Source organism: Lepidochelys olivacea (assembly GCF_965140295.1).
Source record: "Lepidochelys olivacea isolate rLepOli2 genome assembly, chromosome: 13".
Taxonomy (NCBI): domain Eukaryota; kingdom Metazoa; phylum Chordata; order Testudines; family Cheloniidae; genus Lepidochelys; species Lepidochelys olivacea.
The window spans coordinates 12,590,504-12,612,106 of NC_140423.1; the positions used below are offsets into that span (position 1 = coordinate 12,590,504).

Consider the following 21,603-nt stretch of genomic DNA (forward strand, 5'->3'; position numbering starts at 1 on the left):
TAAAATATGTTCATGTCCTTAAGGTACACTAGGGAAAAACAATCAAAATTGTAAAGAAATTAAACTATTGACCTAACTAAAAAAAATTGAACAAGGAGCTGAAGCAAACCTTTATATCTCTTCACTGAATAAGTAGAACATTTGCCAGAAATAATGCAATGTTATGCAATTTTTGTAAATAATGGCTTATATTATAATAGCTCCAAAATAAATCCACATCAGGAAACAGTTGATCTACAAACATTCATATCCATCCACCAAATTGCAATTTGCTTGGTAGATACACCCTGGAAAGGTAATCTGATGAAAGAGAAGTCAAAGCTTGAATTTCAGCCTTCATTTTAGATGCTGCCATAATTTCCATCTGAAAAAGAAAAAATTGCAAATTAATGTGCTGTTGAGAAAGGCCTGACCCATAGGGTGATGTAATTAAATGTTTAAATTACATTAGATTTGATTAGTATGTATCATAAGGAGATGTGCTCTCTATTGTGCAGCCCACAGTAGCAAAATCATAGCAATTCATACAACAGGGCAGTGTAAACAGAAGGGGAAAGAACACGATATGTTTTCCCACTATGTAACCACTATATATTATATCTGCATGAACTGTGCTTTGTGTTCTAAATTATGCAGGCGAAGCCGGAGGTGGAGGTTAAATAATTGTTCCACACGGCATATTCCCCCTCTTCAAGAGATGTAATTTATTCTGTGATATTTAAAATGCAATAACCCCTCTCTAAAACATACGATCATGAGATGGCCAATGGAAGCAAAGCCTATCATGCTGCTAGTTCTGTGCTGGGGAGGGAACTATGAGGCACACTGGTACAGAGACAGCCTCCATGGCTCCCAGTCCTGACCACTCCAGGTGGAGTTCAGCAAAACCTTATTGGTTCTGCTGTGTTCAGAGCTCACCATAGCCAGGAGGGACAGCATTGTGGTAGATAGGATTTGTTCTTTAGGGATTAAGAAACAGAAAACAATTTAATTTGTGCATACTTCTTTTTTCCACATTGGTTGGCAAGCCACATAAGGTCTCTTCTGCATACTGGCGAGTTTATTTTGATCTTGTTTAGTAAGTGGAATCAACGCATCTTTGCGTATATTTAATCTGAAAAAGCAGATAAAAGTTTTAGCCCGCTTAATATTTTTTTTTAAAACTACATAACGTTTCCTACTTAAATTCCTATTTCCAACCATCAAAATGCTCTATAAAAAAAACAGTAAGTTTATTGAGAGCAGAATTAACAGTTAATTGTCTTTTTTTTTTGTGGATTTAAATCAGACTTAATGTTACATGTACCTTTTGTTATAGAATAAAAGGATAATTATACTCATTCTAGGAAATAACTTACCTTTCAATATCAGATGGAAGGAGACCAAGCCATCTTATAGCTGGAACTGTGAGATGATGGGCTTCAAAAGACATTGACTACAATATGAAATGTCATATATTATGTTCAGTGTCCCTTTAATTTGAATTATTTATGTTTGTCTTTGAGAAAATATTTATGCTTTTTTTAAGGACAGGGTCAGGTTTTGTAAAAATGAAGCTAACTCTATTCACAAGTAGAACTCTTTATGAAACTCAGGCTTGTAGAAATTGGGACAAGTGGCTGCCGTAGGTAAACTACAACACAGGGAGGGAAAGGGGGGAAATTAAAATCCAGCTGGGGTTCTGGGGGTACCACTTCCTGCACCCTCTCCCAGAGAACTGTGCAGAGGATAGTCTGCCCCCGTTAGCCATGAGAGCTTGAGTACAGCCAGTCAGAAATGCAAGTCAGCTGGAGCAGAGACAAGCAGTTATAGGATATATTTGGACACAGATGACCTGATAGTTTTTACTGTGGACATTCTCTCCACTCTGCTGATTTTCTGTCCAACTCACTTCTCCCTTCTCTTCCTCTCTCTTTTCTCTCTCTTTCCTTCTTACCCCCACTCCTTGCAGTGTAATGTGCCCTCTCCTTTCTTTTCTTTCTCTGTTAGGTAACCCCTTCCCAACAAAATGTCCGAAAATTAATAAATAATAGTAAATATTAATAATAATAAACACTCCATCAAAAATCTGGGAACATAACATGCTGTTTACAAACTATCACATTGTTCACTCTGCTTACATGTTATATCTCCTCCCTTCATTCTATATTGGTCTTGTCTATATAGACTGGTTTCAGAGTAACAGCCGTGTTAGTCTGTATTCGCAAAAAGAAAAGGAGTACTTGTGGCACCTTAGAGACTAACCAATTTATTTGAGCATGAGCTTTCATGCTCAAATAAATTGGTTAGTCTCTAAGGTGCCACAAGTACTCCTTTTCTTTCTATATAGACTGTAAGCTCTCTTTAGGGCAAGGACTGTGACTTACTGTATGGACAACATTGCCTAGAACAGTGCAGCACAGATCTCACTTGGGGCCCCCGAGCACTGCTGTACCACAAATAATACATAATAATAATAATATGGACAATTTTGTATAGCAGGCAAAACTTCACATTTTGTCAGACTTTAAAAAAATGAAAAATCTGCCATTTTCACACAATTACTTTTTGTTATGGCAAAAGCCAACTTTTTGTTACTGACAAAAACTTGTTTAAAAAAATAAAGCACCCTCGGCCCAAAAGTTGTTTCTTAGTATTAAAACAAAAGAAAACACACATCTGAACTACACTTTAACAGTTTTCACATTCCAGCTCCAAGGCTGGATGACAAAATAACTAAGCAGACCTGAAGTGGAAAACAACTATACTCACCACAGATCCATACTTGTAGATGCACATTATTTCTATACCTAATTTACAGAATACCAAATGTTACATATCTATATGTCTACATTTTGGGCGTGATTCACCATTGTGTTAGTTTCATGCTTATGTAAGCCCATTTGAGTTACATTGGTGTAAGACTGGACTGATGAATCAGGCCGTTTATGTTTTACAATTAGTTTTACAGCATATTGTCATATACAATCAACATTTTTGATAATGTGACATTTACCTCAATTTATTTAATATTTCATACCTGTTATGCATAGGCATCATACAAAAGTAATGGACACCTGAATCTTGTTTTTTTACATATTGTACTTTTGTTCTCTGGCAACTTAATAGACTTCAACGTTGTTGATTTAATCAATTATTCTAAATTTTCATACTTTTCATTTGATAGTATGAATAATTATGTGTTAATTGTTCAGATAAATTATTAGCATTTTTCCTTTCACGGCATGATAAAGGGAAATTATCAGTGTTTTCAGGTCTACAGTTGTACCTCTTAGGTCTGGTCTATGCTACAGCCCTCTATCGCTCAGGAGTGTGAAAAATCCACACCCTTGAGCGACACAGTTAACCCGCACTAACCCCTGGTATAGACAGTGCTATGACGGCAGGAGAGCTTCTCCCATCAACGTAGCTACCGTGTCAGTATAGAGCGTCTTCATTAAAGCACTACAACAGCACAGTGGTGCAGCTGTGCAGATGCAGCATTTTAAGAGTAGACCTGCCCTTACTGTCCCCTTAAGAAACCACATTTTGATAACTCTCCCTCAGATAATATTTTCCATTGTTGTTTGCAATGTTGTATTCATGTTGGACCCAGATTCTGAGAGAGACAAGGTGGGTGAACTAATATATTTTATTGGATAAATTTCTGTTGGTGGAAGGGACAAGTTTTTAAGCTTCCCAGAACTCTTCTTTAGGCCTGGAATACGTAGAGTCTCATAGCTCAATACAAGGTGGGACAGGTTGTTATCCATAAGGTGTTAACACATGTTGCAAGAAGCCACTTAGAATGAAGTGGGCAATTAACACCTCTGCAATCATAGGACAAAAGAGGGTTAGTGGGTTACAGGGATCACTACACTGACCTCCACAGATCCAGCACTATCCCAGACACACCAAGAAATCTGTTATCTACAGCCAGACACTCAAATACCACAGCATATGCTCTGGGGAGAACATCTGGGATACACACCTTAACACACTTAAAACCACCTTTACCAAACAAGGACACTCCATCAGAGAAGTAGATCACATAATTGAATGGGCCACCCAAATACCCTGAGAGAACCTGCTTCAATACAGAAAAAGAACCTGCACCAACCACACATCCCTTGCTGTCACCTTCCACCTCACACTAGAACCCATAAAAGGTATTATGAAGCAATTACAACCCATCCTTGATGGGGATCACATCCTGAAAAAAATCTTTCCTGGACCCCATCTTCCATCCTTCAGACAACCCCCAACCTTGCCAAGTACATCATCAGAAGTAAACTCCCCACAGACATAGGTGCCGTCTCTCTGGGTGTTCCAGGGCAGGAGCACCCACCAGCAGCCAAGCTCCTCCCTCCTTGCCTCCTCCCCACCCCCCAAAGTGTGCCATGTCCCCGCTCCTCCCCCTCCCTCCCAGTGTTTCCTTCCACCTAACAGCTGTTTGGTGGCACTTAGGACCAGTGATGAGCTGCCAGAACTGGTTCCTTCAGTTGCTCCGGGTCTTCGGCGGCACTTCCGCGGCACGTCCTTCAGTCGCTCCAGGTCTTCGGCGGTGCTGAAGGCCCTGCCGCCGAAAGCCTGGAGCGAGTGAAAGACCTCGCTGCCGGTCTTACCTCGTGAGTAAAAATTCTCAGGGGAGCTTCTCCAGCCGAGAGCTCAGGCGGGACGGAAAGGACGGTCCCGCGAGCCACATGTGGCCCAAAGGCCACAGTTTGCCCACCCCTTTAACAACCGGTTCTAAACTGGCTTCAAAATTTAACAACTGGTTCACACGAACCGATGCAAACTGGCTCCAGCTCACCACTGCTTAGGACTTTCTGGGAGGGACGGGGAGGAGCGTGGATGCGGCGCGCTCAGGGGAGGAGGCGGAGAAGAGGCAGGGCAGGAGAGCGGACTTGGGGGAAGGGGTGGAATGGGGCAGTAAGGGGGGGTAGGGCAGGGACTTTGGGGAAGGGGTGGAATGGGGTTGGAGCCAGGGTGGTGCCGGGGCGGGAAGAGGCGGGGTGGGGGGGGCAGTCGAGCACCCACCTGGCAGAGGGGAAGTTGGCGCCTATGCTTTCGGACCAGGAGACAACAACTCAAATTGGCACCACACCTTCCAGAACAATAGATGCAAAACCTGCATACATATCTCTACCACTACAATGATCAATACCTGCCAGAATACATCTTTCAAGATCTATGTGTTTTACACATACCTATAACAACTTGTGGTGTACCTCATCCAGTGCATCAAATGCTCAAAAAACCACGATATGGGTGAAACCAGACAATCACTATGCTCTTGAATGAAATATGATAAAAGACCAAAAAAAAAAAACCAAAAAACCATCACCCATGGGCGAACACTTTTCACAAAGCAATCACTCCATAGCTCACCTGTCAGTCCTCATCCTCAAAGGCAACCTGCATAACACCTTCCAAAGGCAAGCATGGGAACTTAAATTTGTAACTGTCCTAGACACTAAAAATCATGGTCTCAACAGAGACAGTGGTTTTCTGGTTCATTACAACTATTTGTAACTACTAATCCTCCTTTGTCTTATCACTGTTAGAGGTGTTAATAGAACCACTTCATTTTAAGTGATTTCTTGCAATGTGTGTTAACTCTTAGGCTTGACAATCTGTTCCACCTTATATTTATTTGTGAAACTCTAGTTATGATTTCCAGACTTGAGGAAGAGTTGTGTGAAGCTCACAAGCTTATCTTTTCCACCAATAGAAGTTAGTCCAATACAAGATACAGTACGACTTTACCCACCTTGTCTTCCTCAGATAATAATAAGAACCAACCAGCTCTCAGAAAGAAAGATATAACAGTTCAAATGAGCATCTGCTATTTTACAGTGAATGGATGAAATCCTGATGCCATTGAAGTCAATTGCAAATATCCCACTGAGTTCAGCTGGGCAAAGATTTCACCCATTAACTGTGGGAATACACAAAAACTGTTCTATGTTTTTCTAAAACAGAACTATACACTATGCAGTCAGGCTATGTTAAAATAGGATATATAGATGGTTAAGAAAACCTTAGAATCATAGAATCATAGAATATCAGGGTTGGAAGGGACCTCAGGAGGTCATCTAGTCCAACCCCCTGCTCAAAAGCAGGACCCATCCCCAATTAAATCATCCCAGCCAGGGCTTTGTCAAGCCTGACCTTAAAAACTTCTAAGGAAGGAGATTCCACCACCTCCCTAGGCAACGCATTCCAGTGTTTCACCACCCTCTTAGTGAAAAAGTTTTTCCTAATATCCAACCTAAACCTCCCCCACTGCAACTTGAGACCATTACTCCTTGTCCTGTCCTCTTCCACCACTGAGAATAGTCTAGAACCATCCTCTCTGGAACCACCTCTCAGGTAGTTGAAAGCAGCTATCAAATCCCCCCTCATTCTTCTCTTCCGCAGACTAAACAATCCCAGTTCCCTCAGCCTCTCCTCATAAGTCATGTGTTCCAGACCCCTAATCATTTTTGTTGCCCTTCGCTGGACTCTTTCCAATTTATCCACATCCTTCTTGTAGTGTGGGGCCCAAAACTGGACACAGTACTCCAGATGAGGCCTTCTTCTTAGCTAAATCATATTTTAAATTTAGATCATTCTCTGAACAGTCAACTGACAATTTCAAGCATGCTTAATATAAAATTGACTTTAATTTATATTCCATCTTGTTTTTGGTTCAAATTCCAGTTAATTATATTGTATTATTACTGGTAATGGAGACTACTAATTAATTAAAATGCATATTAACAGCTACTAATTTATAGATTTTTAAAAATGGGATTCCATGACCACACCTAGTTCTGAGCAAAAGCCCAGTCAACATGGAGGGTGTCAAGCTCTTCTTCAGTGTCTCAGTTTTTACCCATTTTTCCGTTGTACCTCATTTTAAGTTTTAATTATCAGCATTCTAACTATCCTTAGTCATAAATTCGTTAAACAAAGCTATACATTAGTTTAGAAAAAGTCACATTTCAAAGAGTAATTACAAAACTATACATCAAGAAGCATGTTCTATAGTTGAATCATCAGATGAAGCTTCTTAAAGCTTGCTTCCCGCTCCAGCAATGAGTTACCTTCCACCAACTCTCAGCTTCATTGCTTCCCCCACATCATTGTCACAGAAATATGGAGACAGCAAAGATTCTGTCATCCATTAAGTCTGACCCTCCTGCCTCCCACATAATGGTGGGAGAAAGACTGCAACACTTATGATGGCAACTGGAATAATTCCTTGTGCTCCATCCCCAATATTCTTTGCAGAAGTGAAGAGGCAAAATGTCATTGTCCATGACGTCTCTATCAAAGTATATTGAAAATTTAAAGAGAAACAACAAAAAACATTCACCTTTCACCAGAAAAAAATTATAAACTTGTGAACAAATCTATATTCAGGATTCAGATTTTAGCTGTAGAACACAGTAAAATGCATTTTTATTTTACTTAAAACACATCATGCAACTTTCTTAGGGCTAAATCCACTAGGCCTTAATTTGACAAAACTCCCATTAGAGTCAATGGGAATTTTGCATGAGTTGCAACTGGAGGATTGGACCTGCAGTACATAACTGTTTGTCTATTAGAAGAAAACAAAATTATGATATTTTAAAATATTTCCTGTTTTTGCTTTTTCCAATGGAATGATATCCAAAGAACCATTCTGAGATGAGTCATCATACTGTAGCTCTAAGTGATCCTGCATTAAAAGGCACAACCCACATTTTAGACTAAAGTTCACTGTAACCAACATCAAGTTTGTAGTATCTAGCTTTCGGAATGATAATTTACTGACATTACAAGTGTTGGATTATGAGGGTGGAGCTATAGAGAATGTTGGTTACCCTAAATCAAATTTTTTAAAAAAATCATGTTGAAACAATCTTGTACTATTTTTTTCATATCTATTATTTTGATTTGCTTCACATTTGGGCCTTGGCTGAGAAGTGTATGCATCACAGTACATATAAAGTTCTGCTGAGAGGATGTGGCTAGCTTTCCTTCAGTGCCAAATTTGGAAAAGGTTGCAAAAAGCCCTATTCCATCCTCCCATACATCTGCCAAGGGGCAGCTATAGTCTAAGTTTCAGAGTAACAGCCGTGTTAGTCTGTATTCGCAAAAAGAAAAGGAGTACTTGTGGCACCTTAGAGACTAAGTGTGGACCATTCAAAAATGCCTACGGGCCAGATTTTCAAAGGTACTTTGGTGCCTAAAGATGCAGATAGGCACCTAATGGGCTTTTCAAAAGCCCCAAGGCACTAAAGTACATTTGATATAAATTAGATAGGCGCCTAGGCACTCTTGAAAATCCCACTAGGTGCCTATTTGCATCTTTAGGTGCACAAGTACATTTAAAAATCTGATCCTAAGTGACTTTGACTCACAAGTTCTATGGAAAGTCCTTTCACTCCTTAGGCATAAGGTCGAGTATTGCCTGGAGTCAACAGCTGTGTTAGTCACCCCAGAGGGTGAGGGATGTCCCACTTCCACATTAAACACTGGAGGAAGGCCAGCATAGATGTCACAGTACTCCTCAGTACTCCTGCAGGCATTCTGGTTGAGTTTAGAAATTTCTGCTTTGATGGGGAACCTCCATTCACATACCCATACCATGAGCTCTGGTCTTACAAGTCAAATAAATAAGGTTCTATTCTCCTGTTAGCATGCAATTACCATGTGGATCTGCATCCATGAGGGTGAAAATAGGAATATGACATGTATCCCACAACTTTCTGACTAGAAGTCTTGTGTTCAGATCTGGTACTCCTTTTCCCTAAGGTTAAAATAAAATAAAATCGTAAGTTTTGGAATGAACTAAAACAAAGTCTGACTAGACATGTGTTTATGTCTAGCAGGAACATTTGTCCTGCAGTTATTGTGTAGGGAGAAGATGGTTGCCCTTTTGTAGCTCCAAGAAAAGTTACAAAGCAGCATGGCAGATGTCCCTGTATGATAGGAACCATGGGTGCGGGTGGGGGAAGAATGGAGTAACAGGTATGCACACAGGCATAATCAGATGTTTGTATCCAGCCATGCTCCCTATAAAAAAAAAACTGTGCTTTTTTCATATTAACGGCACAAAAAGAATATGTAAGGTGGCTGTAAATATGGGTGGACTTCACCTGGATTTGGGCACACATACGTATACTGCCGAAGTAGTATTGTGTGTGTTTCTGAGGGATGGGGTAAGGTAAGCTACTTTCCTTACAGTAGTCAGAATTTTCCCCTTTGTTCTTTCATTACAAACCCAAAGAAACTCATAGAAACAAACAAAAAAACCCTCAACAACAACTACTGAGATCTGTTCTGTTTGTGCTTCTCTACCTTTAGGAAATCTTCACAATAATTTGATTTCAGGAGCTATTCTCTGTACTTGATTTGTGCAATCTCAAAAAAACCTCAATCCATGGATTATTAATTTAATCAATTGTAATACCTTTTTTAAACACAGTATATCATGTCATATGTTGTTTACATGGTTTTTTTTAAAATACTAAGATATGTATTCCACATTTCATTCTGTTATATGGCAGAATTAGGAGTACTAATTACAACTCTATTTGAAATGTTTTTGGAAAAGAAGGTTATAAAATGTGTATTTGTAAATATGTATAAGAACAGTAAATACCTTTTAGTCTTAAATATAATTCAGTTTTTATCCATTGTTATGGTATTATATTAATAAAAATGGAGGAAAATGTTGGAGTTAAACATGTCTAACTTTTATTTTAGTATATTTGAAACTATTTTTGGAAATCACCACACTGTTACTATATTATTAAAACTCTTAGTTCTAGAGGTGGAATGTGAAATGTCAGATGCATACCGTAATCATTATGCATGGAGACAATTTATTGCAGAAGTCATCATCCAGGAGCCTCTGAAAAGTTGCATCTTTTTCTACAATTAGTATAAATTTTGCATCTGTGATCACATCTCTGATATTAAGGCTAGGTACATGTAAAATGAAATTGGTGGCATTGTATTATATTAATCAACTACAAAATGAATGCTCTAATATACTTGTTTTCAAGCCAAAGGCAGTGCTCATAACTCAGTTTCAGAGCCAAGAAGTAGAGCAAAAAATCATAAAAACATTGTTTAACTTGGAATATACTTTGTTTATACTTTTTTTTTTTAGTCTATCTTGCTCAAAGGATACTTCTAATTCCTTGAACATTAGATGGCACAATGACTGCCTAAAACAACAAAAATGAAATTAATAATTTTAAATAAAGAAAATGATGTATTTTAAAACAACAACATTGGGTAATGAAGGTCAAAATTACATCCTGAAACAACCATTCATCTTTTTGTATACAGCATCGCTCTTGACACCGCCACTGCTTTTTAGGCATAGTCTATCCTATATAGCCTGCTGTGAAACAAGGATGTATAGGGATCCTACTACTACCATGAGGCATCTTTCAAAAATATCTGATGCTACTTGCACCCAGCATCACCCATCACATGATCACTACACAATGATGCAGCTCCCCATTTTCCTTTGTGTTTTAGCCAGGAAAAAAGCCACTGGGTGTGAGACTGCAAGTTTAAAGCAGGTTTAAAAGTATACTTGGATGCTTGTTAAAGAACTTTACAAAAGACCTTTAAAACTCCTGCTTTTGATAACCTCTATTTGGAGTTTGTTTTATATTTATAACTGTTTGGTGACAGATAATTTGAGATATGGTAATGCGTACTTCACATCTCAGATTAGGATTTGGCTCAGTCTGGCAAACATATGGATGAGATAGCAGGAAATGGAAGACAATCTTGGCAAAATAGTCTGTATATATTGACATGTGTGGTCTGTTTTAATTTCTTACTGCTGTATCATCTCAGGTGCCAATGTGGACCAGCTCCATAAATAGAAATGTGAGGCCCTGTAGAGGAGCACTGATAATGGAGATCTTTAAAGTTCTGATTTAGATGAAAAACAAAGTAAAGATAGATAAGGTTTTCTTTCCATTTTTAAATCATTCACTTGTGCTTAGAGTAGAAACATTGTCCAGGGAATGATAGCAGAAGTCAGAAAATCGGTTTTATTTCCTGCTTTCTACTCACTAGCAGCATGAAGTTGGGCAAATCTGTTAGGCTTAGACTTTCAAAAGAACTCAGCTCCCATTTAAGGTAGTGCACAGATTTTCAAAATCTCAGACCAACTATTGGTGTTGAGCATTTGAAAATCTGGCTCTTAACTTCTCTTTACCTCATTTTCTCATCTGTAAAATGAGGTTGATGACAGAACTCTTTCTGATGTCTGTAAGTGGTATGATTATAAATGGCTTTCTAATATGTGAGACCCTTTGTTATAAGCCATAATGTGGCACAATACTTGGATATGAGTGAGTTGAAGACTTTTACTTACCCTGATGGAAGTCACGAGTGCCTCCACTGAACTCAGTGGGTTTTTATTGGTGTAAAACTTGTGTAAGTGAGAAGAGAATCAGATCCATAAATAAATTCCTGTCTCTGAATATATAGCTTGATTCACTGTATGTGCTTTTACTAACACAGATCCTAGTGGCATGCCTATTGCAGTGAAAGGTGCACCCAGAGGACAGGGTCAGAGTACTGCAAAGGGATTGTTCTCCAACTCTGCCAGAAACACACATGGCCAGAAATTGTGTGTGTTCATGTGCCCAGGACACTCAAATTCAAAGCACAACATAGGCAGAGCAATGTCATAGAGAGCATCAACCACAAATTAAATGTCTTCCTCTGCAGAACTTCCAATATGGAAGGTAATGTAAGCATAGTTTGCTCTTACCAAGAGGTAAGTCTTTCTGTTGATTCTATAGCTGACCCCCAAATTTAGACTACATAAAGCACACAGAGATAACATTCAAAAGTATATGAAAGTTCTGATCTTACAGTCCTTTCTCATGTAAAACTTTTGCTGCATTCCTTAAGAATTTTGAATGTATAACATTTGTAGGAAGTGGGCATTAGTAGTGAGAGTTTAAAAGTACAGTAATGTCTAAGTTTGCCACAGGCACAAATGTACATACGTAAATAAATTAGGTCACAACAAATATAGGAAATCACACAAATATGGACATAAAAATGTTAATATTAGTAATACATACTGTTGCACTGCATGTACAATTCACTTTCGTACCGTCTTCCTCAGTATAACTTAAGTTACCAGCAATGCAACCTTTAGTTGTAGACAGCTGGGGGAAAAATAGCAGTAACTCAAGTTTTGTATAGTAAATTTTGTACATTGGCTAGGAAAAGTTGGAGTCAGCTACAAAAAACTCCTGACCAGAAATAAGCTGTTACTGACCATTATGATCATCATGAAATACAGATTTTTTTAGTTCATTCATCCTACATAACTTAACATATGCTACTAATTGTGTTTACAGAGCAAAAAATGTTACAAATGTCAAGGCATGAAACAAATATAAAATTTGAAAGGATGCCATGTTCCTCTGTTTGATATGTTAAACCCTCATTTAGACCCCAAATCAGCAAACCACTCAAGCACAAATTACTGAATCAAGGCCTTCGATTCTAAGGCTGAAATCCTGGTTTAATTGAAGCCAATGGCAAAACTCCAATCAACTTCAATGGAGCCAGCATTTCACCTCAAGCGCTAGTACATCCGTCAGTGTTATAAAAATAATAAATAAAGAGTGTATTTTATTTAACAAAATTACAATTTTTAATTTTTGCTACATACATGCTTCCTACCAATCATTTTCTTAGTTTTTCAGTTGTTCATATAATGCAATATATATAATTTAATAATAAATAATAATAATAACAACCATATGCAACTACTTACTATATGTAGACTTCTCCTAGGTATCTTAAGCATGCAGGAAATGTCATTGACTATATTGTCCACAACACTCTGGTTACCAAATAGTAGTGTATCACTGTAATATATATCTCTATCAAGATAAAATATCATCTTTTTAAAAATAAACTAATTTTAATACAATACTGATTGAATTATAGGATTCTGAGATTGTAAAAGAACATTTTAATAAGCACATGAATAATTAAATCAGTTTGAAATATTTTATGTACAAAAATGCGTTATGATATTTGACAAGCTTAATAGCTAGGTTCTTCCCTTATCTATATAAAATTCTTAAAATATATTTTTGATTTGCAGTTAGAGAAATGCAGTCCATTACCTTTTGGTTGCATACGTATTGTTCTGCACCATCTTGTAGATCACAGATAATATTTTAAGAATTAGAGCTGGAAAATAAAATACTTTGCAATAATATTTTAAACTTACCCAGTATAAAGCTATAGAATAAATAAACTAAATTATATTAGAAATGAAAACAATGGTTAGTTATTTTTTGTAAAGTAACCCATTTATTTTTAACAATTTAACTGTTGTATCCCACATTTTCAAAACCGTGTTTGCAAAAATATGTATGCAACAGGGATTTCCCTACACCCTCCTAGATTTCCCCAACACACAACCCCCCCCAGTAGTCAACTAGTTACATGCAGTGTTGCCAATTTAGTTATTGGTTGGAAATTTGAATTGAAATCAAAACAATAGTGCATGCTTTAAAAGCATATACAGTATATGATAAAATACTTGTACCTGAAAAAGCATAACAGGTTTGAAAACTATGAACAAAAACTAGCTTCCTCACACAGCTGTTTTTTTCCCCCTCACACAGCTGTTTGGTGATGTTGGCCAACCTTATAATTTCAAATTATGATTTGTAAGCAAGGTCTGAATGAGCTCTCCCCTGACAGCTAGTGATGAGCGCCTCTCCCCTCCAGCCTAGGTGCTGCTGCAGGGAGAGAGAGCTGGGGGCGAGTCCTCTCTCCCCACTGTAGCCCCAGGGAGCCCCACTGCACCCCAAACCCCTCATCCTCAGCCCCACTCCAGAGCCCACACCCCCAGCTGGAGCCTTTACCCCTCTGCACCCCAACCCTGAGCCACCTCCCACACTCCAAACTGCTCGGTCCCACCCCATCACATGAATTTTGTTAGGTGCACATAACAAAATTTATTCCATACATGGGTGGGAAAAATTAGAGGGAACACTGTTCAGGACCAGACTGTATTTACATGAATACATCTACTCTGCCTAGGTATCCAGCAGACACAGCTGTGTTGCCCAAGTGATCAATTTTGGCTGGTGTGGGGTTACAGATCAGTTTAGTATTGAATGTGGGGGTAATTAAATATTGTTATTGTTATTGGATGAGTAAAGGGCAGCAGAACTGTGCTTAGCTTGTCCTGATTGAGGGGGTCACCTCAGTGCTTAATTTGTGCCAGGACTTGCCAAGGCTGAACCCTGGCACCTCTAGGCTTGGCAGTTAATGGCCCCGGTACCTCTCAGCTTGCCACATCAGCAATGAATATAAAAAACTTACTTGAGCCCCCAGCATCTTTTTCATTGAAAATTAAGCACTGGTCACCCTCAACTGAACTGACCTTGTTAAGTAGAGGGTTTGGATGCCAGATCCCAGTGGGGAGAGAGAAAGTGATGGAAACAGGTCTTTTGCTTGGTGGTGCAGTTGAATACATACACCAGCAGCCACAGAAACTAATTTCTACTGTATCAATCAGAAAGGTTCTGTATGAATTATTAACTATTTCTATGGCAATTAACATTACAATTTAACAGAGCTGGGAAAGACTGGGTGAGGACTGGGGCTTAGAAGATAGATCTGGGTTTTACTTTATTTATATACTTCTAATGACACAAAGTATGTTTTATTTCTTCTATGGAATACTGCAGTATGATAAACAAACCTAAAACAAAAGAAAAAACTAATAGAGAACTCCGTTGCTATATTTTTAGCTTACCAAATTTTGGTGCTGATTTGGGGCAGTCACTTTTTATTTTTCTTGTGGTATAATGAGATATCATCTGTAGACCTACAGAATCTTTAAACCTGACATTTTGTGAACAAATAAAATAAAAATGTAACTTGATGAAGGGAAAGTACAATTAGTTATTTTCTGCCAGGTAGTTCACACTAAGCATTTATTCCTGCAATCAGAACTGCTAGTGCAGTTTTCAGGACCCATGCAGAACCCCATTAACATCAATGGAGTGGCTGAACCCATCTGGAAAGCCAGTGTTACTAGCTACCTGAGGATCCACTATGCTGTTTCTGTACTACCCCACTTCCTGGAACAATAGGGTGTTTATATTTCCATTGAATTACTCCATATTAGCAAAATACTAACAATATTTATTTTAGATGCCCTTGACAATTTTAGGAAAGTGCCTCAACTCCGTCTATAAAACTTTGTGGATCAAACATCTTTTGTTCCCTATTGCCTCAAAAATGGATTCATTGAAATTTCTTTTTGTCAATTTCACACTTGCAGGATTAACAGTCGCTGGATTATCGAAAGGTATAATCAGAATAAAATTTTTCCTAGTGCCATTTCTTATTTGGCAAGAATGATTTCTACAATTATTACTGTTGTTATAGATCATTTTTGTTTGAAAGCACAATGTTCCCACAAGAGTTCTACATGTATTTATCCTGTTTTTTAATAACTGATCTTTTAAAAAGTATCAATATTAAAATTACAATAATAGTTTCTAATACACTAACATAACACTTCTCTATTTCTTTACTTGTCACATGTATTGCCTCATGCATCCTTTGGGTGGCAGAACATACCACACAGCACAGCATGAGAATGTGCAGGGTGTCACAACTGACAAGCACAACAATCTAAATAAATAAGAGAAAAACTGCATAATTGAAGCTATTAGAGCAACAAGGTTTTTGTTCATTGTTATTTTGTAATATCAAAGCTAAACTGAAGTATTTTGACAAATGTTACAAGCATCATCTTCAAAGCTGATGCAACATAGAATGATGACACTTTTCAAAATTATCAGACTTAGGGTGATGGTAGTAATAATTATTTTATTAAGTATAATTTTATTGAGTATAATAGCATCATAACTGAATATGGTGCTTTATAGACAATACATATGAGAAAAAAGAACAGCAATGAATATCTTCTCTCAAATCCATTGTATTTGGCTTTTTAAACAACTTTTTGCTCTTGGTCTGCAACACTGCAGAGAGGTGTTCCTGCTTTTCAGTTGGATGCACCCTATAGTGTACCTACATATTGTAAAATTCATGAAGAGGGAACAGAAGGCCCAAGACACTCAGTTAGGCTGACTTCATGCTGTATGTGAGAAGTGTTCCCTTTAGGGAGCACTATGCTGAGCTCTGCAGGGAAATACTGAGAATAAGCTTATGCTCAAATAAATTGGGTAGTCTCTAAGGTGCCACAAGAACTCCTTTTCTTTTTGAGAATAAGCTGTAAACACTGTGGCTCTCAGAGACACTTGGATAAAGGAAGCTCCAACCTTGCATTATGTCAGAGGTCCAGCAGTGCTACCTGGCCTTTCACTCTAGCCGGAAGAATTCCCTACTGGTTCTCCTCTCCATGATTTTACAATATCTTACTTTTTGAAGGAGGTATAATTGGATAGTGGTAACTAATGGTACTACTGTAGGGACCAGTACTACTTATTTTCAGACAGATATCCAACTGGATACCTACCGGTGTTTATGAGGAATGTGCTAAGTATGGAGCTATTCCCTAGTTCCACCCCTTCCTGCTCTGGAAAGGCTCCTGGGGAAAAGGGGAACATACTGCCACCCGTTCTGCTCCTACTTACTTTTATTTGCTTTCTTCTAGGTTTCACCTCAAAGTGGACTATAGGTGCCTTACTTCGTTGGAACTACCTCTCTGAGATTGGAATTTGGCCCATCATAAATAAGGTGTAATTATTTTTATTTAATTGATAACACCTTATTTTAACACTATGGTATTCACTTGTTTTGATGCTAACACTTTTTTTCTTCCTAAGTGATCTGATGGCATATATCTCATATTTGGTCTCCTAGCCTGGAATGTCAGTGCCCCTAACATTGCCAAAGATTGTTATACTATTTTAATTTTATTGCCATATAAGGAAATCATTTTTGAAACTATAGGGACATAAACAATTAAATCCACCGGACCATACAAAACCTTTTGGTTAACTGAATATCTTTAGACTCTTCAGTTTTTCACTGAGAGAAGTTTCTTATTCTCATTATATAAGAATTCCTTATATAATAATTTCCTGCAAGTGCACTCAGAATAGAGCAACAAAGAAAGAGTATTCAGGGGAAGAAAGACACTAAAATAAGAGGACAGAAAGGAGAGAGAATAGCAAAAAGGGTAGAAGCCTAAACATCACATAGTAGATGAAAGAAGCAGAGATTGAGATGAGGAGATAACATGAGGGAGAACAGAGAGAAGAAATTGAGAAAACAGAGAGAATGAATTAAAGAAATAGCTCCAGCCTGAACCAGGTTTCTCAATCACATGCAACCCATTATCTGTGTTTTTTTTTCCCACCAGAAAAGGATAGTCTAATATCCTCTGTATGACCTTTCTCTCCTTTCTTCTCCCTTTACAGTCGTGTCACTCTCCCCTCCACATTGTGTTCCTCTGTTGTGGTCCGTAATGACACTATGTGCATAATGATTATTAAAGGTCACTTTTTTTTAAAACAGCTTTTAAGGTTAGTGGTTGCTTTTTGTTTTTTTAACAAATAAAGTTATAGTCATAGAGTTTTAGATCAGAAGGGACCTCCTGAACTTCACAGGCCCTAGCACTACCCAATGACACTCCACCAAGTGTGCCACAGGTAAAGAATGGGTGCAACAATGCCATAGGCTCCTGCAGTGGCAGGGATTTGATTAAGTGACATATACTCAGATGTTGCCAGCAAGCCGCCCATGTTCCATGTGCAAAGGAAAATGAACTCCATCTCCCCAAGGTCACTGTCAATCTGACCTGAGTGAAAATTCCTCCCTGGCCCCACATATGGATGGTGATCAGTAAGATCTTGAGCATGTGATCAAGACCACAAGCCAAGCACCTGAGAAAGAGAATTTCAGAACCACCTCACAGCATTGGTCTACTCTAAGTAGTGACCCAACTCCAGCTGTGGCAATCGCTGATGCTTCAGAGGAAGAAGACAAACCCACACCCCAAAACCCAGAATACATTGAGGAAAAAATTTCATTCCTGTCTCCTAGAGTTGATCAGCTAAAGCCATGAAGCATGAAGCATGAGCTAAAGCCATTAAGTCATTTATTGATTCTGTTGTACATGGGATTTCATAAGGTGGGTTCATTCGAAAATATTCAATGGAGACAAATAACAACCATTTGTGCCAGTTATAATAATCGAACACACACACTAGTAATACCTACTGTATATTTCCCCAATCTGATCTGTTAACCAAGGTCAGAACAGGTGCTTTGTTTCTGGCTAGACTTGTAACTATATCTTGTATAACATTTTCTATTGCTCCAAGGATCTCAGAACTGAAACAATGAATATTAATTAAAGTTTTGTATGATTAACCATAATTCACTGTCAATTCTTACCATTGATTCCCTCCCCTAAAATCTACAAACAAATATTTGAAATCTTAATTACTATAATTTATGTATTGGTTTTAAAGATGCATAACAAAACATTCTCCCACTACTACTTTCCTGAACATTGTCTTGCTTAGTTTCCCTAGAATCCTTGATTTGCCATTCCACATGCATGACTGAGTTGCACAAATTAAAAATACATTTCCAACCACTCCTCATACCATCAGGTTTTCAACTAAATCTAAATTTTCAACTAAACAGCTAAACTTTCAGACCAACTGGTTGGTTTGAGACTAATGATTAATGTTTTAGTTTAAATGATGTAATATTGGTTTTGGCTATGATTTGGGTTAACTTGTTTTTAAATGCTGTAAATTGCAAAAATATTCAAGAGTACAAATAATTCCTGTTGTACCATATCACATTAACCTTTTGATCTGCTGCCCTGAATGAACTGTTGAGGTTTTTAATTATATGAAGGATCTGGCTCAAAAGATGCACAGTGAAAAGGACAAAATCTATGTTTTTCACCTAAGCAGACAAACTAACCATGTAACAAATCCCTTATAGCAAAACAGTAGGTTTGTCCAAGTGTTGTGACAGATGCCTTTTATTTTCATAAGCAATCTGATTCCAACCTTTAAGCTGTCCTTAAAATTACAAGTGCACGGTGTGCCAGTATAAATCTGGGTAAGAACTAGAAAATATATTAAATATATTTTAGCACAATGTTCTGCCTGCAACACAATTTTGTGGCTAAGTTCAAATAGCAACACAGTTGTAAAGTTAATAAAAATAAAAAAGCTTGATCATACAGCCCCTTCATAAGTTCACTTGCCATTGTGAAGCAGCTGCATAACTGAGTCCCCTATCTCTTGACCTTCAGACATATACTCTACTTCCTAAAACTTAATTACTTCTAAAAAAGATTCTAATGAGTGCAGAGAAAATGGGCAAAAGGTGAAACACTGTAAAATGTAGAGAAGGGAGAGAGTAAAATAGGAAAGCAAAGCTGTATAGGACTGTTCTGCAGGTAAGATGTATACTCAGATGCTATGGTGATGAGGGACATATAAATACCTAGAATAGAATGGTAGATAGATAAATCATCCAAATTTTGGCATTGACATGCTTCTTTTAGACACTTTTATCATTAGCCTCTTCTGACTCTAACTATTTCTTTAGATACCATAGTTATCTATTATGTTCCATATGCATCCTGAAGTTTGCCTCAGATCTGCACAACTCAGACTGTTTTGCCAGGTCTCTTCCCTTTTCTGTAATAAAATGCATGGTCTGCTCTACACTATCAAATGGAAGGTCCAGGCTTCCATTTCCTATCCTATTCTTGCATTCTGGGCCATCAGAAGCTGGGAGGGCTGCAAAATTCTACCAGCTTACATATATTCTTTCCTCTGTTCCATCTCCTTTTCAAGAGATGAACTAAGTTCTAGTAAGTAAGCACACAGTGCTGGCCGACTATGCCTATTTAAAATGCACTTTGGGTTAATAATAATGAAATCTGGGCTAAGACGTGCTAGGCACTATAGATCTTACATCAGTATACAGCCTGTTAGCTCATTTCTAACAGGTCACACATGAACATTTAGTAGTTTGGCATAGTACATGGAATGCACTTAAATAATTATGTCATAAAAGAAAAAACTGTTAAAGAATTAATCTTATAATACTTTTAGCAAACAATGATACGGAGACACAAAAGTAAAACTATTCCAAATGCAAATCTGCAGTTTGTGAGACTAATAATTTTATACTAAATTTTAATCTGAGTTTGTAGTTTAAACTGGGAATGAAGGTAAAAATATTTAATTTTATTTATCTTTATTCTTAATTTAAGCAATAGAATACAAATTATGGTTTTGAAAAAACTGATATTAAACTCTATTATTTAGACTAGGTATGTGGTTGCATATGTGAAACCTGATGCTCTGATGCTGTGTGTGTGCTGTGACATTTCTGACAATGGGGGACTTTAGGGCACATCCTCCACACTGGGCCGGCATGTTTCCATCAGTACACTATATCTATATAGTGCCACAAGTACCTATTTTGCTCAAGCCAATGGGGCATTTTGGGGGCATCATCCTTCCACATTAGCATGAGTGATCAGGGCAGTGTGTGTGCAATGGTGCAGGTACCTGTTTTTGCCTATGCCAATGGGCTTTGGGGAGGATTGTTATTTTCCACACTGGCATGAGTGAATTATAGCACTATATATGTGCAATGTCACAGGTACCCTTTTTGCCTGTGTCAATAGCATATTTTTATAGGAGAACTTGTGTCTTGCCTGGACATGGAGGAACTGGGACAGTGTGTGTGCAATGGTGCAGGTACCTGCTACACCCACACCAATGGAAGATTGTCTGAGCACCCTTTGAAACTTCAGCCTGTCAAGATTTACCTAGTGATTTGGCAAACGTTATTGGAGGGGCCAGTTTCCCCAATTCTGGTCTCTTCTCTGGCTGCCTCCTTGATGGAACGCAGCAGGGAAACCCTGTGGTGGTCCAATAAGGTGAATGCAGACCAGTCTGTCTCCCCGGGCAGGGACAAAGACATTCTGAAGAAGAGGTGACACCCTAAGCAAAAGGATTAAAATGGGGTATTATGGGCATCAAACATCAAATTCCTACCCTCCCCAACCCAATAATAGGGGCAGCAAAGGCCCAGTCAGTGAGGAGGAGGAGCAGTGTGAGACCAACGGCTTTTCCCGCCCTTTCTGACTGACCAGTGGCTTTTCCTGCCCTTTCTGATGACCAATGGCTTTTCCCGCCCTTTCTGATGACCAACGGCTTTTCCCGCCCTTTCTGGCTGACCAATGGCTTTTCTCACCCTCTCTGACTGACACCTCTTTTCCTGCCCTTTCTGGCTGACCAATGGCTTTTCCTGCCCTTTCTGGCTGACCAATGGCTTTTCTCACCCTCTCTGACTGACACCTCTTTTCCTGCCCTTTCTGGCTGACCAATGGCTTTTCCTGCCCTTTCTGGCTGACCAATGGCTTTTCTCACCCTCTCTGACTGACAGCTCTTTTCCCGCCCTTTTTGGCTGACCAATGGCTTTTCCCACCCTTTCTGGCTGACCAACGGCTTTCCCCGCCCTTTCTGACAGACCAATGGCTTTTCACACCCTTAGTGAAATGACTTACCCTTTTCACATCCTAATGACTTTCCCGGA

The 21,603-nt window shown here is 38.5% G+C and overlaps 1 protein-coding gene across 1 annotated transcript; it reads right to left on the bottom strand.

Annotated features, from left to right (window-relative positions):
• Nucleotides 1–244: 244 nt before the first annotated feature.
• Nucleotides 245–20,988, bottom strand: SPO11 (SPO11 initiator of meiotic double strand breaks; the record flags this gene model as incomplete). Its single annotated transcript, XM_084645397.1, has 13 exons — nt 245–364; nt 1,003–1,114; nt 1,359–1,435; nt 2,752–2,789; nt 8,665–8,764; nt 9,818–9,927; nt 10,154–10,190; nt 12,084–12,170; nt 12,788–12,896; nt 13,146–13,212; nt 14,795–14,883; nt 18,241–18,357; nt 20,834–20,988. The coding sequence occupies 13 exons, from the start codon at nt 20,986–20,988 to the stop codon at nt 245–247; spliced, it is 1,218 nt and encodes a 405-aa protein (XP_084501523.1).
• Between the last annotated feature and the right edge of the window lie 615 nt (nt 20,989–21,603).